This window comes from Homarus americanus, unplaced genomic scaffold (assembly GCF_018991925.1).
Source record: "Homarus americanus isolate GMGI-L3 unplaced genomic scaffold, GMGI_Hamer_2.0 scaffold42657, whole genome shotgun sequence".
Lineage (NCBI taxonomy): Eukaryota > Metazoa > Arthropoda > Malacostraca > Decapoda > Nephropidae > Homarus > Homarus americanus.
In genome coordinates, this window is record NW_024722584.1 from 363,689 (window position 1) to 384,293 (window position 20,605).

General features: G+C 39.2%; 3 protein-coding genes across 4 annotated transcripts; all 3 read right to left on the reverse strand.

The window, feature by feature from the left end:
- Nucleotides 1–463: 463 nt before the first annotated feature.
- Nucleotides 464–1,164, reverse strand: LOC121862829 (ctenidin-3-like). Its single transcript, XM_042361148.1, has 2 exons — nt 1,143–1,164; nt 464–982 (listed from the first exon to the last, which is right to left on the reverse strand). The coding sequence occupies exons 1-2, from the start codon at nt 1,143–1,145 to the stop codon at nt 560–562; spliced, it is 426 nt and encodes a 141-aa protein (XP_042217082.1). The 5' UTR covers nt 1,146–1,164; the 3' UTR covers nt 464–559.
- A 4,130-nt stretch (nt 1,165–5,294) lies between these two features.
- Nucleotides 5,295–6,427, reverse strand: LOC121862830 (keratin, type I cytoskeletal 10-like). Its single transcript, XM_042361150.1, has 2 exons — nt 6,380–6,427; nt 5,295–5,909 (listed from the first exon to the last, which is right to left on the reverse strand). Exons 1-2 carry the CDS (start codon nt 6,380–6,382, stop codon nt 5,415–5,417), a joined length of 498 nt encoding a protein of 165 aa, XP_042217084.1. The 5' UTR covers nt 6,383–6,427; the 3' UTR covers nt 5,295–5,414.
- Nucleotides 6,428–10,444: 4,017 nt separating this feature from the next.
- LOC121862831 (keratin, type I cytoskeletal 9-like) lies at nt 10,445–11,624 on the reverse strand. 2 transcript variants are annotated; one of them, XM_042361152.1, is made up of 2 exons: nt 11,573–11,624; nt 10,445–11,314 (listed from the first exon to the last, which is right to left on the reverse strand). In XM_042361152.1, the coding sequence occupies exons 1-2, from the start codon at nt 11,573–11,575 to the stop codon at nt 10,577–10,579; spliced, it is 741 nt and encodes a 246-aa protein (XP_042217086.1). In that variant the 5' UTR covers nt 11,576–11,624; the 3' UTR covers nt 10,445–10,576. The 2 variants fall into 2 exon arrangements, with proteins under 2 accessions (XP_042217086.1, XP_042217085.1); XM_042361151.1 differs by having other exon boundaries at nt 10,445–11,317; nt 11,573–11,607.
- Between the last annotated feature and the right edge of the window lie 8,981 nt (nt 11,625–20,605).

Sequence of the window (20,605 nt, forward strand, 5' to 3'; positions counted from 1 at the left end):
TAATCATGGACAACGATAAACTTTGAGCAAATAAGGTTAGTTTGAATGGATAAGGTTAGGTTTTCAGATTCTTCATCAAGGAAAACAAAAGACAGTTTTCTAGCAAAGGTTTCAACAACTAGTGATTCATATCTGGAACATGTGTTGAGAAATGTGTTTCATCTGTGTTTCTTACAGTTTTAAGAGTTGTTTATATCTGAAACTGTTCTGTCCTCTTAAGACAAGTTTCACCTCCACTTATATTCTTGTCTTTTCAATTGAAAAAAAAATGAAAGACATAAATTTATTAGATTGATATATGCGCGCGCACACACACACACACACATACACACACACACACATACACACACACACACATACACACACACACACACACACACACACACACACACACACACACACACACACACACACACACATCATTTCATTAAAACATTAAAAGGGAAATAAATTATGGTATGGCTTGTTTGTCTAATATTTTATTATAGTTGCTGGTCAACAAGTATTGATGAATAATTTTGTTTTTCGAGATGATTTAGTGTCATTATCTCTGGAGTTACTACTTCCCGTAACTATTTCTGCCATGGCGACTGAAAGAGCCACCGCCGATGGAGCCACCACCGAAGGAGCTGCCACCGTGGGAGCCACCACCGAAGGAGCTGCCACCGTGGGAGCCACCACCGAAGGAGCCGCCACCCAAGGAGTTGCCACCGAAGGAGCCGCCATAACCACCACCACCACCACCACCACCAGTTGATGAACCAACGAAGCCTCCATTGGCCCGGACGATGGTTGCTCCACCACCACCACGACCACCAGAATATCCCCTACCAGAGCCCTGGAAGGAGCTTCCTGAGGAGCCAAAGCCGCCTCCGATGGACCCTTGGGAGAAACCTCTACTTCCAGAGCCACGGTGGTAGCCACGATCTGCTCTGCACGACCCTACCAGGAGGAGGGCGCTCACGGTGATCATCAGCAGCTTCTTTTGATAAGAAAAAAATAAATATGTTAGACTCTTAACACATTCATCAAACTCTTACATTATAACAATCATGACTGGCACTTTAGAGTCATGCATGAAAGGCATTATGATACTTTATTACAGTATATTTATGCAATATTGCCAACTGAACTAGTCTTACCATCGTATCAGTAGTGATTGACTGGATGTGGTCTGTGACTGCCATGGTGTCGACGTCTTATATACCCAGCCATTCCTCCTCCTCCTCACCTCCAGCCTCACCCGACACAAGGTCATCGTAGTGTTTCTCTCTTGATGACCATGAGTGAAATGCGTCATGATGAGTGTGTGATCATTTTGTTGAAACCTTTAAGGAGGTTTCCTCAGCACAGATCATGATAATTCTTTATATAATACTTCCTCTTCATCCATGACCTATAACATTATATATATATATATATATATATATATATATATATATATATATCATCAGTCCATATGGCACGCAGACATAGTTGGCACGGGCAATCCCAATGGAGGTTCACGGTGCTTAACGAGCACGATGAACACTTGAACAGGCTTTGTGTGGAATATAACAAAGCTTAGGATTGCTTTTTTGACCTTGTGGAGCGGTGGTAGCGATCCCTGTTTACATGCAGAGGTCTAGGGTTCGATTCCCGACTAGTAAGGTATATTATATATAACGATGTAATTATACTATATATGTGCATCCACGATTTCATTGATAATAATTAATACTCTGACTTTTATCTACATATATGTATAATGTGACTTAAAATGCGTATAGATATAACAACATTTTCGGCATCAATATAGCCTAAACACATTTGCCTTCAATTTTGACATTAAAGTTTATTTACCCAACGTAGTGATAGTTCTAAAACATAATAATTTTCTCTGCATTAGTGACATTATTGATTCATCTTCGTATCAAGCTCCTTCAACACCAGTGAGTTCAGTTAAATATAAACTTTTGACTGAAAATTAATAACACTTCATATTGTTTGCACTTTTTCAAATTTATATTCGAAATATAATTGCATTTAATTTTGGCTGGAAAAAAACAAACAATGAGTAACACCGTCACGCATTTTAGGTATAATTACAACATAGCAATAATGAAATATATCTTATTTTGGAGAAGTTTTGAAGTGGTCTCAACCGAGGGACTAACGGGTAAATTAATATAATGACAAACATAAATGACTAACCTTATTTAACCTCACCTTAAGTATACGTTAATCTTGTTTAGATAGGGAAGGGCGTCTTAAGTCATATAGAGTCACTTGCAAGATATGTGCATTATTTTTAAGGGAATTTAACAATATTTAGAGATTATTCCTTGGTCACAAAACAGTTCGTTGGCTCATATAAAGTATTAGACAATCATTCATAAAAAGTGTGAGAGAATTAATATTATTCACATAAAGAAACAAAACCTGGAATATACATAAAACACAAAGATGTTTTTTTTTTAAATAAAACATCAGAGAAATAAACAGGTTTCGTAGGAGGAAAAGTTGAGTCGCCAAGGCCAGAGTGAGCAGACCAAAGCAGGAGTCTTCTTCCTGGGATGCACTGACACTAAAACAGGTGTGGGTGTGTTACGGGGTTAAAGGGGGATAGAAACTGTATTAAATGGTTGTTATACAGTGAAGTTACATGATTACAGATAAACTAAGATTTACACTCGCTGTTTTGTCTCTTTGGAAAAAATGAACTATATAAACTTTGCGTCATCACTTAAAGTGGACACTTAGCTTACAAGCACTCAGTAGTATATGAAATAATATTATTCAACTTGACTGTGTCTATGGAAGGTTGTTCCATCATGACGTCGTCAGGTTTTTTATTTAATCTTCCTTACCCGACCACAAGGAGCTACCAATATTATTAACAGGTGTGGGTACCTCATCACTTATTAGGAGCAGTGTTGTTCTACATTCAACATCTGTCAAGAAGAGAAAGTAAACGAGTATCTGTGTTAATGTGTATCTTCGCGTATATTTGGGTGCGTACCGTCAACAAGCGGATGTTATGATGGGTGAGGGTAGTGATAAGAGAGGCGAAGCAGATAGCATGCAAGGCGTCTTCTCCTGATACCATGGTAAGACTTCTGGTGCTTCGGACATGAAAGTCATATGAATAAAATACATGATAATGCCTCTCCTATATGATAGGGAATCGTTGGGTGTGTGGATGTACTCGCTGAGAGGCGTAGATTTATGTAGAACTTATATACTTTCTTGTAGTAAACTTGTGTCTCGCCCCAGGACAAAGTAAACAACATAGGCAGGAATCAAATTTATTACAGTTTATTTCAGGAAATAATAAAAAATTCAATAACCCGAACCAAGACCTATCCAGGTTAACTCAAAACAGAGGCAGGGACAGAATATGAAATTGAAAACAAATCGATTTTCAGTATTGCTAGAGGATGAACTTTGATGAACAAGGACCAAGACAACAATTTAAATATTACAAATAATTAATGTTAGAGACTGGGGAAAAACTTAAAGGACATAGGAGGAATGAGACTAAAAGTAAGTGGATGAAAAATTAATTAAGATAACGAAGGGAGGCTTAAATAAAAATTAACAAAGAAATTCGAAGGGAATACAGACAAGATGATCTAGAAAGGAAATGCAAATAAATTGAAGATGATGACAGAAGGTATAATTATAGGGAAATGTACAGAAAATTTAAACAAACGAACCAGAGAAAATGGAAATGAATGGGGTAGGACAATTAAAGGCAGGAACAATAAGATTCTGTTTGGGGCAAAAGATATATAAGATAGATGGGCAGAGTACGTAGAAGAACTATACAATGATAAGGATAAAGTAGAGGTAAGAAATGAAAAGGAAAAAAAGATCAAAATGCCAATTCCGGAAACAGAAGACATAAGTTGAGGCTGTTGGAGCAAAATAATAAATTATAAATCTTGTGGGGTTGATCACCTCCCAGCAGAATTTAGCAAACAAATGGAATCCATAGCTAAGGTTGAAGGAATCTTTAAGAATTGCCAAAGCAGCGGCCTCCCTAGCTTTTCCTCAAATCGAATACAGACGCTCTGTATGATCCCAGTATTCGGTGCTGTTGTATCGAATCCCATGCCACTAATAAGAACATAAGAACATAAGAAAATAAGGAGTCTGCAATAGGCCGGTTCGCCTGTGCATGGCAGCTCCTGTCGAGAGTTACTACCACTCTCTATCATCCATGAATGTATCTAGCCTCCTTTTGAAACTTTCCAGAGTTCCCGCACTTACTACAAAGTTGCTAAGCTTGTTCCACTCGTCCACCACCCTATTTGTGAACCAGTTTCTTCCTATCTCCCTCCTAAACCTAAACTTATCCAACTTGAATCCGTTGCTCCGAGTCCTATCCTACTCGGATATTATAAGAACTTTATATCCCCTTTATTGATTCCTTTCACCCACTTAAATACTTCTAGCATATCTCCCCGCACTCTTCGTCTTTCTAGGGAATGCAAGTTAAGTTTCTTTAACCTATCCTGATATGGAAGGTTTCCAAGTCCCGGAATCATTTTTGTCATTCTTCGCTGCACCGACTCTAGTGAATTTATATCCATTCTATAATAGGGGCACCAGAACTGAACCGCATAATCGAGGTGCGGCCTGACTAGCGCAAGATATAGTTGCAATAAGACTTCTGCACTCTTGTTACTTACACTTCTAGATATAAAATCCAATACTCTGTTTGCCTTATTTCGAACATTAACTCACCGTTTTCTAGGCCGTAGGTCCGGGCTTACAAGTACCCCTAGGTCTCTTTCACAAGTCGACTTCTCTAGGTTGATGTTGTTAAGGCTGTATACATTATAAGTGTTTGTTCTTCCAATATTAAGTCCGCTGCACTTGCTGGTGTTGAATTTCATTTGCCATTTTTCAGACCATCCCTGTAGTTTATTTAGATCCTCCTGTAATGCATTTGTATCCTGCCCTAATTCTTGGTTCCACTCCACCTCCTCTGACTCCCTTCATGACAGTTACAGCTACCTGTTCCCCAGTGCCGTCAGTAGCAGCAGAAACTCCCAGAAGTTCTTCAGTATCCTCTTCGGTTACCAATGAGGGAAATGGGTGTAATTTGCCCATTTTACATTAGGCATCGGTATTAAAGCTTACATATTGTGCAACTCCCTAAATATTGACCAATTTGGATAAAATTTGCTTGTTAATTACATCAAGTGGAACTCGGGTAACTTGTACTTGTTCACTCATAGAAAAAAGTGTTTTAGAAACACCATAAAGAACAATTGTATAACTTGGGGTAACAAATCATCCATTAGTTTCAGTTAAAGATTTATTCATGGTCGACATACCAGGAATTTATAAAATGATTTCATGTAATTTTGGTAGCCATCCTGTTTTTATTTTGGTAGTTCTTAACTTTCTTAGGTAAACATCGCTTATTTTCCATAGCCATAAGAACGGCTACCAAAGTTTCTACCACCAATTGAGGATCCAACGAATCTCCCGGAGGACGCACCACCACGACCTCCGTGGGATCCTCCGAGACTGCCGCCGAAGGAGCCGAAGCCATTGCCTCCACTGGAGAAACCGTGTGAACCACCACCGAAGCTGCTACCTCCACTGGAGAAACCTCTGTGTGAGCCACCGCCGTAGAAGCCAGCTCCACTGGAGAAACCTCTACCTCCGCTGGGGAAGCTAGACTGTGCGTGGATGATAGAGCCGCCGCCGAGACCACCCTGACCCCCAAATCCTCGACCTAAACTTCCTCCATAGCGTCCACTGGAGATTCCTCCACCGGAAAATCCTCCTAAACCTCCTCCTCTGGAGAAAGTGTTGAATCCACCTGAAGAGCCACCTCCATGGTGGCCTCCGTCTCCTCTACAGGACCCCAACAGGAGGGCAGCAGCACTCACGGTGATCAGCAGCAGCTTCTGCCAAACAAAAAATATAAACATATAAAACACAAGAAACACTTACACTATCACATTTAACACAGTTGTAAAGTTTAATTAAAGGTATGCAATAGCAAGATAAGGTATCAGCCATATGAGCCCAGAGATAAAGAACATAACAGTAATTTAGCCACATGCGAGCAGTGGACACTTTGTTACATTATTATGATTGAAATTCTAAATGAAAAAAATCATGTAAAGGAAACTCAAAGAACAATATATATATATATATATATATATATATATATATATATATATATATATATATATATATATATATATATATATATATATATATATATATATATATATATATATATATATATATATACAGTATATAGTCTTTTTAAGGTTTTTAAGGTAAACCCTAACAGAACAGTGTAAATAAAGACGACTGCTATGAGAATATTCTTTAAGTCAAAGAATATTACACCAGTAGAGAGACTAACCATGGCGGGTACAGAAGAGTTAACCTAGTGAAACAGACTGGTGAAGCGTCTTATATACTGTACAGTAGCGCCACTCTGGGGCCATTCATGCTGCTGCGAGGTCGACTTTCGTTTCTGTTGTCCGTGAACTTCGCGACGATGAATCGTGAGTTTTTTTTTTCGTATAGACTCAGAGCGTTAATAAGAGTTACAGTACAGTATATAATTATATGAATATGTGATGAAACAAACTGCAATAAGCTTATATATATATATATCTTGATAAAATCACACGGGAAAAGGGAAACAACGGAGCACCTCAGCTTTCGTCTTTATTCAAGACATCTTCAGAGGTCAGGTCATAACGATGCCATCCAATAATCCCCAGCCTTTAAGCAGTAGATAGGTAATATTTCTATCGTAAGCCTGATATGGTCTCATTCATTACCTTGGTAGTGCTCTCCAGTGTTATTTCAACCTACGTAATAGAATGCTGTATTACATACGTAGAAATCTATCTGTAGTGCCTAATATGACTCGTGGTGATCAGTTACATCGATGCTGTATACGTCGTTGACAGTAGTGTGGTGTATGGGCTGTATTAATTTTTTCGTAAAATATTGGTGAAAATTGTCCTCAGTCATTCAAACAATCAAGACTGACATTCAAAGACTTGAATGGCGGAGCATAAAACTCATGGAAGTGTTACTCAATGCACAAAGGCAGAACATACCATGCAGAAAACTCAGATCAAACAACAATGACCCTAAATGGATAATTAATTATTTAATGAATATTATTGGAAAAAGGAAGGCTATAGGTAGAAGAATATATCGTGGTGAAGTTTACCTCCGAGATTATTATTCTCCTACCTATAGCCTTTCTTTGTCCAATATTATTCTTTAAATAATTATTTATCTATTTGGGGTCATTGTTGTTTGATCTAAGTTTTCTGTATGGTTTGTTCTGCCTTTGTGCATTAGGTAACTCATTATTTAAATTGTTGTGGAACTCGTCAACCTCAGATCTCGTGATCAGGTCATCCTTAACCGTCAGGTCTCCAGGTAAGGTGAGCTCGCCCTGTGTGGGTACATTGTGTGAGGTCATGTAATTCACCCCCAAGCGTGATACCCTGCTCTCAGCTGCCCCTTCAAAGTATCAAAGTTTGCCAGTAGGGTTAAGACCGAGATAAGAAAAGCAAAGAGGAATAATGAACTGAAGGTAGAAAGGGAGGTGAAGTTAAACCGCACGGGATTCTATCAAATGTATCAAACTAAAACACGAAAAAAGATTGGACCAATGCAGTCAGGTACCGGCGACCTAACTGATAACGACGGAGAAATGAGCAATAATCTGAATAAATATTTTTTCAACAGTTTTCACCACCGAAAATTTAAACATGATACCCGAGGCATCAACTATATACAGAGATAGTGAAAAAATAAATTAAGCGAGATAGTAGTGACTAGTAACGATGTTAGTAAGCAATTAGACAAACTAAAGCCTAATATGTCACCAGGTCCCAATGAGATACTTGCCAGAATATTAAGGGAATGTAAGGAAGAGTTTAGTATGCCCTTAGAAAAGTCGTTTATCATGTCCTTAAAAACGGGTGTAGTACCAGAATCCTGGAGGATAGCGAAAGTAATGCTCATTTTCAAGAAGGGATATAGATCACTATCCTCTAGCTACCGTCCAACCAGTCTAACATCAATTGTAGGCAAATTACTGGAAGCAATCATTTCAAACGTTATTCGAAATCACCTAGAGAAGTACAAGTTGATCAATGATTCCCAACATGGCTTCACAAGCGGGCGTTCATGTCTAACTAATCTGTTAACATTCTTTTCATCTGTTTTTGAATCAGTGGTCGAGGGGCACAATTATGATGTGGTATATCTCGACTTTAGCAAAGCTTTCGACAGAGTCCCCCACGAATAATAAGAAAAGTGGAGGCTCATGGCATTAAAGGGGATATTCTAAAATGGATTAGGGCGTGGTTACAGGACAGGAAAGAGCGATTGAGCATTAACGGCACTAAATCCGATTGGAGCAACGTCACTAGTGGAGTTCCCCAAGGCTCAGTACTTGGACCAATATTATTTATCATATACATAAACGACATAGATATCGGCGTAGACTGCAACATTAGTAAATTTGTTGATAAAACTAAAATGGGGCGTGTAATTAAATCTGACGAGGACTCCGCAAAACTACAGGAAGATCTAAAAAAAATTTCGAATGGTCTGAAAAATGGCAGATGAAATTCAATGTGGACAAATGTAAAGTACTCAGTATAGGATATATAAACAGGGAAACCAGATACCAGATGAACAACGATGTTATTGAGAAATCCGACTGCGAGAAAGATTTATGAGTAATGAAAAGTAGGAATCTTAAGCCAAGTAAACAATGTGCATTTGCTCGAAACAAGTCTTATAAAGTACTTGGAGTGTTAGTTACAAGACTAATGAGGTCATCCTAAAACTATATCATGCGCTTGTGAGACCACACCTGGATTACGTAGATCAGTTCTGGTCACCGGACTACAGAATGGATATAGAATCCCTGGAAATAATTCAGAGGAGAATGACAAGACTAATCCCGGGCATTAGGAACCTTGAGTTCAGAGACAGGTTAAAGCATCTCAATTTGCACTCCCTCAAGAGACGTAGAGTGACGGGCGATATGATCAAGGTGTATAAATGGAAGTCATGGCTAAACAAAGGGGACATTACAAAGGTACTCAAACTATGTAACCAGGAGCGAACTCGTAACAATGGTTTTAAATTAGACAAATTTATATTTAGGCGCGAAATAAGTAAAAATTGGTTTGGAAATATAGTGGACGAGTGTAACACGTTACCAAATATCACCATTAACGCGAATACGCTGGATAGCTTCAAACATAGATTGGATGGATATACGAGCAATAGGGTTTGGGTGTAAATGGGACTGCCCAGTTTGGGCCAATAGGCCCGTTGCACTTTCCTCCATTCTTATGTTCTTATTTTCTTATCTAAAGGCACTTGAAAACTTTCACCAACGTAGTGTACGTTCCATCCTCCGAGTTCCCTGGGAAGACAAGAGAAAAAGTGCCAGTATTCTCGCTGACACCAGCTGTAAGAGCATCGAGGCTACCATTATCCATGAACAACTACGCTGGACTAGCTATGTTACCCGCATGGCCGACAGTAGACTGTCAAAGCAGCTACTTTATAGTCACCTAACGAATATTAAACATAACTCTGGCAGGCAACTGAAAAGATATAAGGAAAGTCTTTAAACAAACCTGAAAAAGTGCCAAATCGACCCCCTCACCTGGGAGACGATTACTCCACACCGTAACGCTTGGAGGAGCACCACACGAGAAGGTGGCAATATTTTCGAGATAGCCCGACTGGATACCGAGGCAGACAAGCGCCAAAACCGGAAAGACGCTGCCTCCACCCCTCTCGCACTAGATGGAGCCCTCCACATGTGCAACATCTGTGAACGATCCTGCCGGTCCCGTATTGGCCTCTTTAATCACCTTAAAACTCATCAACGAAGGCGACATCCTCAGCTGGATGATCGTCTTACTCGATTTCGAGTGACATTAAAGTAGTAATAGTAGTGCATGTCTGTGTGTGTGTGTGTGTGTGTGTGTGTGTGTGTGTGTGTGTGTGTGTGTGTGTGTAATAATAATAATTAACGGTTTATTGAAAGAGCTTGGCAGCCAGAAGGCTGAAAATATACAGTTACATATTTGGGGAATGGGTTTCGAATTACAAATAATATACAAGTAACATAAGTGACACAAATAAGACATATAATAACTAGATGGGGAAAAGCTCAAACTACAGTTCATTTCAACATAGTGACAGTGCAAGGAGTAGTGTTTACTGGGAGTGAATACACTGGTTTATTACAAGTTATTGATAATTTTTACAATGGCTGGGACTGGGCTGTTCTTATAGCGATCAGTTCGTGCACGTATGGGCACGTGTGTGTGTGTGTGTGTGTGTGTGTGTATGTGTGTGTGTGTGTGTGTGTGTGCGTCTAAACACTGAACGTTCAAACAGCTGGGGATAGAAAAATAATCGATAATGTAGATGAAAAATTTATTATTTCACTAAGGATGAAAGAAAAGGAGAGAGTATTTGTATAACTTTGGTAGCCATTCCGTTTTTGTTTTGGTAGAGCTTGACTTTCTTAAGTATATTTCGTTTATTTTCCTTAGCCATATGTACGGCCACCAAAGTTTCCACCACCAAATGAGGATCCACCGCGACTCCCGAAGGAAACGCCACCACGACCTCCGTGGGATCCTCCACGACCGCCGCCGAAGGAGCCATAGCTGCCACCTCCACTAGATAATCCTCCGTGTGAGCCACCTCCGAAGCTGCTGCCTCCACTGGAGAAACCTCCGTGTGAGCCACCTCCGAAGCTGCTGCTTCCACTGGAGAAGCCTCCGTGTGAGCCACCGCCATAGCTGCCACCTCCACTAGATAATCCTCCGTGTGAGCCACCTCCGAAGCTGCTGCCACCACTGGAGAAACCTCCGTGTGAGCCACCTCCGAAGCTGCTGCTTCCACTGGAGAAGCCTCCGTGTGAGCCACCGCCATAGCTGCTCCCTCCACTAGATATTCCTCCGTGTGAGCCACCTCCGAAGCTGCTGCCTCCACTGGAGAAGCCCCCGTGTGAGCCACCGCCGTAGCTGCCGCCGTTACCTCCGCTGGTGAAACTAGTGTGGATGATAGAGAGGCCGCCTAAACCACCCTGGCTCCCAAATCCTCCACCTGAACTTCCTCCATAGCCTCCACTGGAGATTCCTCCACCGGAAACTCCTCCAATTCTTCCACCACTGGAGAAAGTGCCGAGTCCACCTGAAGAGCCACCTCCATGGTGGCCTCCGTCTCCTCTACAGGAGCCCAACAGGAGGGCAGCAGCACTCACGGTGACCAAAAGCAGCTTCTGCTAGACAGAAATACTCACATATAACACACAAAGTACTGTCATAGTAAAATAGACAGCAAGGCATTATAAAACTTAACTGCTGTTGTTTAGAATCCTACATATTTTTTTAATAATGCTTTGTGGTGTACATGAGGAAAAAACAATAGGATAGAAATAAAAAAAAATGAAATATAAAGTAATTAATGATATAAGTCACAATTTCTATTGTGCGTAATGTTAAATGAAATATAAAAAATCACAGTCAAAGAGACTAACCATGTTTAACAGTGCAGTAGTAAGTCAGGGTGCGGACTGCTGGTGATGGCTGGCTACCGCCTTATATACTGTAGCGCCGCCTCTCTTATCATAGTCACGCTGCCACGAGGTCATCTTTCTTCCTTGTTATTGTCCGTTAGTTTCATGACTAAAGAATCACAAATCTAAATCTGCTATATTAGAATTCCGGGTACTGAAAAGGATAAAGCTTTTCCCTTATACATACACATGTTTTCAAATAACAAAATAAAAAAGTTTCTTAAAAAAAAAAAAAAAATATATATATATATATATATATGTATATATATATATATATATATATATATATATATATATATATATATATATATATATATATATATATATATATATATATATATATATAAGAACATTAAGAGCACACAGACACAAACATACAGAGAAGTCAAAACTTCACGGAGAAAATAATAAGAATAGCATACTGAGAGTGGCCACCCAAAGAGCTTTATTATAAGAGCTGAAAGTATAACTATTCATTTCATTAAAACACGGACAGTTATTTCCAAGCAGGATTGGTGAGGTGCCACACAAAGCTGAATGAGTATCAGTATAGATAAAGAAATAATGGATTGATTACCTGTTTGTAATTTTGAACAACATCATAGGTAAGATCAAATTAATTACCTCAACTAGCAGTATCACTCTCAATATTTTCTTGATACTGTCTGTCTTCAGGAGAAATTTTGGTTAAGAACAGTCGTAAGTTGTTCTTACTAAAAACCTATCGTGAAAAACATATATCGTTAATCTTATTTCATAACTGTTGTGTTTTGAAAAACTTCGAAGAACCAGGGAAGTGAATTTGTTGTTTTAACTTATACCCACACACTAAAAAAATATATTAAAATCCTTGTGTTATGAAAGTAAATAAAAACAGAGGTAATATAAAAAAAAAACTTGTGCCTTATTAGCTAATTCAAAATTATACTGTAGTTTACAAAGGCTTCAGTATTACATAAAAAAACAACCTGCATTATAACAACGTATCTTTAACATCGTCAGTATACAGTCGTTGTAAATGTCTACTTCCTCTTTGTTGACATCACTTCAGCTCTTCACAACTCTTACAACTTCCTTCTTACCTTCCTCGCCACCCACAACCTTTAAACACATTAAAATCGGATCGAATCAATGTGTCTCGCTGCCAGCACCAGGCTCTACCTTCATCAGCCCATTCATCTTCTATCCAATATATTCTTCCAACTCATTACGCTGAAATGATAATGATAATAAAATATATAATTCTTAATAAAATTTTTAATAATAAATAATTGTTATATAATAGGATATGATTGATATATAGTTCATTATTTTAATTTCTAAGTCAAAAAGTTCTCAACAAGACGCCTGTTTAAGTCAGGTTCATAAAAGTATTGTTTCTCGTTACCTTACAATCACCACAACAACAAAAAGGGACATCAAGTATTCAGTATCTTTCTCCCGATTTGTTGTCACTTTTTGTAAGGTTCACGGAGAATAACATGCCATTCACAGTCCGATTGTAAAATTACTTAAAATTTTACAATCTTAAACTCGTAAAAAATTTCCCATTACCTTTTCAGTGTACATGGTATCATAACCACTCATTTATACACTTTTTTTCAATATTAAAATGATTCTTGACGGCTGCAGTCCTAGCCATCAGTTATCACGGCAGCTGCCACTCTCTACTGTATGTCGATATCTGAATTACTATACGTGAAAAGTATTCATGGTATGGGTAAGTGTCTCAACACTTAACACCTTAAGTAACATATGTATGAATGGGGTATTACGTAAGAATGAACAGGACTGGATATAAACACGTCATCGTGAATGAGTTAAGATTTCTATTAGATAATCAAGTTCACGGTGCAGCGTGATTCAGCATAAAACTTCAGAAGATCAGAAATGTAAATTACAAGAAGGAGAGTTATAAGAGAGGTGAGGAAATGTTCTCTTGACAACACCATTGTCTGTTTTTAATTTCAGCAGCATCACGCCTCGACTACAATACTTATGTCTATGATGCTGTATCTTTCATGAGTGGGTGGGTGTGTATAATCATTCTCTCGTCACTAAAATCATTCATGGTGCCACAACAACACCCGTCACAGACACCGACAATTATCGATGACTAAACTCTACCATATGAAAGTGTATTGGGTAATATGGCACCGTCAGAATCTCATGAAAAGGGACATTATTTTAAAACAGAATTTTTCTTAAAGAAATTCATGACAGTTTAGTTAAAAAGTTCTCAGAGTCACTCAGTTAAGATTGCCATTAACATACTTGTCTGGCATCATATTTAGTATAATCGTTTCGTGGGTGTACTGTACATAATTAATATAACCTATTAGACTACAAAAAACAACACCTTTTATTTTATTTATCTACATATATGACATAGATAATTCAATTCGTGTATATACTTGATATTAAGTAACATTATGAGCTTAGAGTTAACTTTATTTTTCTGTTTAGTGATAACATGATGATTGCCCATTAAAAAATGCTGAACATATCTGAAATTTCCCAGAGCCATATGGTCCTTGATGGCTGGTAAGTAACTTTGTAGAAGTAACTTACTGTAATTTGATAGAATTTAAGATAACTTCGATCCAGTCAATAACTTTTAGCTATTCACGGGGTTCACCTTCGATTGTCACATGGAGCTGTGCGAATTCGAATCATGCCGAGGACAGTGTTTTATTTTTACCATATCCGTGTGTGTGTGTGTGTGTGTGTGTGTGTGTGTGTGTGTGTGTGTGTGTGTGATAATAATAATAATAATAATTAACGGTTTATTGACAAATTACTTACAAGTAACATAAGTGGAACAATTATTATATATTATAAAAACAAGAGGGGGTTGAGAAGGTCATTTAACAAGAAATTTCATCATAGTAAAAATAAAAAAAGTAAGGTTGGCAGGGAGTTAACTACGAATTGTTGATAATTTTTACAATGGATTGGGCTATTCTTATAGAGATTAGTATGGGGTCGTATGGGCTGGATACGGTTGTTGTGTCAAACAGCAAATCGTGGATGAGGGATCTTTAGTGTACAAATCAAATTAAAAGACAAATGTTTTTGATGCCAAAGGTCTTGCTTTCCTGGCTGAACCATTTATACTTGTAGACAGGATGGGTGAAGTAACATTATTTTATGTATTTTAAATCTTCCTTCCAGCTTCACGACTGAACACACATGTCTTTGATCGTGACATCGCGTCTTGTGCGCGTGTATACAGCTAACAAAGACTGCCATTGCACTCACACTGTGGAATTGTAACAAGAAAACGATTTTTTTTCAGTGTTGAGTGATTTTTATTGATTTTTTTTTATTTTAATGATAATTATGTTTCTTCTGATATTCAGATAGGAAAGAAGAATGCGTGTGTTTAGGTTTAATGAAAGTTTTCTTATTTTTGGTAAACAGCAAAACGGTTACACAAGATATATTAACAGTATTCCTGATACAAGAACTTTTAGTCTAGGAGACAGACTAACTAGTGCAGGAGAGCCAGAGTGTGGACTACCGGTGATGACTTGCTGTCGTCTTCTTGGCTGTAGTCACGTACTGGAGGTCATCTGTCATTTTTGGTGTTCATTATAAATATACGTTGATACGAGTGAGTCACAAGTCCAGTTATATGTTACCGAGTTTTGTTTAGAAATTTTTTTCTATATATTCTCTTTCTTCATATGCACAGACTCCACCTACCGTGATACACGGACAAGTGCTGGTCCGTCCTGTTGTACTATACTGATGGAAGCCCACCGAATGAGTGTTACAACAGTTATATACTACTGAGTGTGAGTGTACAAGGAGGGAAAGCTGTCCCCCACTTTCTTAGCGAGAAAGATGGTGTACCAGTTACAATATATCTATATCTATATATATATATATATATATATATATATATATATATATATATATATATATATATATATATATATATGTGTGTGTGTGTGTGTGTGCACAGGGTGGTGGAATGCGTCTAGTGTGGCAGAATTCTGTTAGTGTTAAGGTGCAAACACTGCTTGCTTCCTCTCGCTATCAGTTACTGCTGCTAGCTAGCCCTCATGGTGAACAGGGAAGCAACTTGCATATGTCTTTCCCTGCCAGTACACAGCCTCTTCACCATCAAGCATCCTGCTGTGCCTCCTTGTGGCAACACACGGTAACTGGGTGCCTCGTGGTTCCAGCTAGACCAGCAGGGGATCTCGGAGCACCAGTGGACCTCGGAGCAACGGCGCATAGGCCCACTGGCACATAGACAGTGTCCCGCTGCCTTGCGGAATAACCTTGGTAGGTATAAGGCTACAGGAGTAAACCCCGAATGAAAAATTTGCAGTGGAGTTCTACATCAGGCAGACTTGCTTACAGAGCTCCAACAAGATCCCAACGGCGGTATATGAGGAAATGGTGACCAACATAGGAACCCAATGACTATACCGGCAGACAAAGACATTGCCTAATGGACAGGCTACTAAGGTGAAACCCAACAAACTGGGCTATCGGCAGTCCATTGTAACTCTCCCTCTCCCCAGTCGTTGCAACACTTGCACCACTGGATCAGGAAAAGGGAGAGCCAAGATGTGTGGTTGCAGCCTGCGCTTATGCCTCACCGCATAAATCAACTCATGTGCAGTCATCATCAAAACCCCTATACCCCCCCCTCCCCAAAAGTCCCATGACGACGGGGACAGGCAGAGATGACTGCCGGGAGACTAATCACAACTCATGGGATGCACAGATAAGATGGTCGTTTATGCACTGGGTTCTAGGCAGCAGTGCAATCCAGTCCTGTCTGTACGAATGAGCAGCCCTTTCGAGGAGCCACTCTGCTCACCCCATCTGGGGAGGGGTCTAGAAAAGGTTCCCTAAACATAGCCTGCCAGTAAAGTCATCCTTATGCGGTCGAGAACACAATCATAATCACAGATCAAAACAAAAACAAACTATGCAACCTTTTATGGTCGCTGCATGAAATGTCGGGACCCTTCTGGATACTGGCACAAATGAGCGTCGGGAAAGAAGAACCGCCCTACTGGCAAAAGAGCTAGCTAGGTATAACATCTACATAGCAGCCATTAGTTAGTCCCGGCTCCCAGAGGAGGGTCAACTAACAGGACAGGGGTCTGGGTATACCTTCTTCTGGAAGGATAAGCCTGCTGTGGAGAGAAACCACATTTATGGAATTAGCTTTGCCATCCACCAATGCATCCTACATAGGCTAACCCCTGACAATGCACCAATCCATATTAGTGAGGCCCTGGTCATTACAACCATTCTCATAACCCAGCTCTTGACATCACAACCACAACCCAATGCACATTCCTGACATAGCCATCTCTCCTATTTTCTCTGCCCTACTCATGACTCCTCCACAACTTATCTATCCCCTGTCTCCGTCATGCTTGCTAGCTTCACCCTTGGCAACCTGTCTGTTTTCTCGTCATCATGCACACCTGAACTGTATTCGGCCGGCTTCGTCTTCGTCTCTCAGTTTGGGGACTCGGTCGACCTCTCTTAACCACTTACATACCTCTGGCCTGGTCTTACTGTCGAACTTAGAAATGGTCAACCCGGCCCCAAAACTAACATGGTGTTTCTAAACTTCACCCATTGTCTCTTTTCATGCTGTGTTCGATACCGTGTTTCTACCCTGTTTGGTGCATCTCCCACTAAGCTAGGTTTTATCATTGTTCCCCCTCTACTTTTCCACTTGAGCCTGATACTCCCCCCATAATTCCTCCCTTGACTGCTGGATATGTACCTGATGCTCCCCCCTTGTTTCCTCCTTGAACCGTTGAATGTGTGCCTGATGCTCCCATCTGAACTTGTTCACCCATGCCTGATAATCCCTCCTTAGGCCCACGAAATCCTCTCCTAGCTGTTGCACCTGTATTCCCAATGCACGGTCTCTTGACTGTCTCCCTTCCTCCCCATACTCATCTCTACTGTCAAGCCCCCCAAAAAACAATCCAGACACAAGGATGAGCATCAGTGCGAGCTCATTCCCTACCATTACTAGCCAAAACATGAGTGCTTTCATTATCCCAACCTCAGAACTACCAGTCACGATAAAACTACGCTCTGCTACCAGTTGTAACCGGTCGGAATTCTACTAATTGGGGTTTTTGAGTTACAGTGTATGATAATGCAGTGGAAGCGCCCCTCAGAATACCGAACCAGCATAAACACAGTTAATATTAAATTATTCACGTAGTTCGGACTGGAGATCTTTGCGATTGGAGATAAAGAGACGCACTGGTTATGATAACACTTGTATCACATAGCACAACAATGAAATAAAAAAAGAGATTAATTGAACAGTAGTGAAATTAGTAAAACTAAATTATCAAACACATAAGAGACAGGAACTCATGAGGATCAATCCCCCCAATACATCCTTCATCACAATTCTCCACTGTTAATAGCAATGAAATATTAAAAAAACTTATTACTTGCACCATTCACCACTGTTAATAGCAAATAAAATAGTAAAAAAAATATTACTTGTACCATACATCACTGTTAATACATTAAATGCATCAGACTACAGCCCAACATTTTTAAGAGGAACTCATACGACCAGAGTGTGCGATCAACCAAAGGGTCGTTGACCTCACACCCGGAGTTGGTTAAATAAGCCATATACTCCCACTGTTGGGGGACTGAAAGCACCCAATAATCACTAACACCCTGAGGAGTTCTGGCCCCTAGACTTTGACCATTCAGTTCACTCACTATAAGTCCCCTTTATTTTATAGGGGAAAAAGAGTGACAGTTAAATCAAGCCTAGTTGGCCAGCTCACAGTACACCCAGGTGAACCTTACCCTAGCTGAGGAAGGGGTTTTATTTCCCTTTAATAAGATTTTTTTTCCTTAACTGACTAAGGAGATGTGTGGGTTCCTGTGGTGTTGTATGAGCCTATTTGGGGAAGACTAGATGAACCAGGTCGACCATATCCAAGATCTACGGTCAGTCACGGTAGTTTGGTAAATAGAGACACCTGTTCGGTCGCTGGTCGGGTTGCCTCCGTTCGTGCTTTGCCAGCTATATCTTTCGAACCACCAGACAGTTATCCGACAAAGTGGTGTCTGCAGGCTCCTGAAAAAAAGGAGCGCTCTATTAACTACTGCTAAATTCTTCTCCACCCTATCTAACAATGTCTGAGATCGAACGAGAACTTACTTCTAACACGGTTGATGTCCGTGCAAGGACGCAGGTCACGTGGTCGATTACGGACGAACGCGGACTGGGACGTCCGTCTGGGTCAGTGGCCGCCAACTGAATGAGACCCAGTCAATGACCGCGTCCCCCAGGGCGCCCGTCTGCCTCATGACATCATCTATTCGCTTATTTTTATTAGTTTTCCAGGGAACACATGTAACATATTCTGAACGGGAAAACTATCCCAAATAACTTCTAATTTTCTAGTCGTCCCTTAACTTCTTAAATCGTGTCTACATTAATTCGATAAAGTACTTTTGAATTTCTATAGGCCTAGTTCAAATGGTCACGTATTAGGTAATGACCCTACTAATCTTTAAATAGCACCGCAACGGTCCGTAGTCAGGTCAGAGGGTAAGGTGACCCAACCTTCTCACCTGGTTACAAATCTTCTTAATTACAAAATTGTCCAGTTTGTACATGCCATTACTCAAATTCATGTTGAATGCTTCGGTATGTTTAATGAGACTAGATTCTATGATGTTCCTACTATCAGTTGAATTACAAGGTAATATTGAGGAGGCATTATCCCAGTCAATGCAATGCTTGTTATCCCTCAAATGAACAAACAGAGCATTGGACAGGCCAGGAATCCATGACTGAGCCAGTTGAGAACCTGAGCTCTCCTGTAGGCACCTGATATATACTATACATTTATCTCAAGGAAGTATTATGTAACATTTAGTATCATCTGAAATTGTACAATAGCATGGTGGTAATAAGAACACCTCATAATGTTACCACGGTTATCACTTCATATTTATTTATTCAATTTAATAATTTTTATTTTTTATTTTTTATGTTGTTTTTATATTATACGTATATACATAAATTACAGTGGAATTGAAAAACATAAGTATAATGGGGGAGCAGTACAACATGGGTTGTACAGTATTAAGGTTGAACAAGAGGACAGAGCTGTCAGGATTATAAAATATATTTATTGCAATGGTAATTTCTTATCTATTTACATGATAATTTCCGATAAAACGGTTTTGATGGTACAATAAAAGCAGGTACTGTAAATATAGTAGGTGTTACAGGAAATATTAATACTTCGACAATAGACAATACTGGTTCACGTGGTGGACCGTCATACCAATCAGTCCAACTCTGTCACTTTCATGAAGGAGTTTGTGTATGTAGTGACGAAGCTGATTATTTCTGGGTACGAGTTTTATTGATGCAAATAAGAAGATACTATGGAGAGTGGAGATGAGACTGTGGATAGTGGGAATGTTAACGAGTTAATATATAAGAGAGTGTAGTAACTCAAGTAAGTTATTTATTATTTTAATAGTGATTGATAAAAATTTTTACTATTATTATTATTATTATTATTATTATTATTATTATTATTATTATTATTATTATTATTATTATTATTATTATTATTATGATTATGATTATACTTTTTATTACTATGTTATTATTATTATTATTATTATTATTATTATTATTATTATTATTATTATCAAAAGTATTAATACTATTACTATATTTAGCATCATTACTATTACCGTTAATATCAATATCATTATTATTACTGATATTGCTAACCTACTTTACGTGGGCGGGATCAAGTGAATAGGGCGGTCATTACCCTCTTTAACTATTACACAATGTCTTTGCATGACGGCAGCGTAACTCGTGGACGGAGAAAGCTACAGAGTCTAAATTTGATATATATGATATACCATATAAGGCCTGAGAGCTTCTATCTTCCTTGAGTCAAAGGTTCAAAGGTCAAGGTTACAACTTGGAGA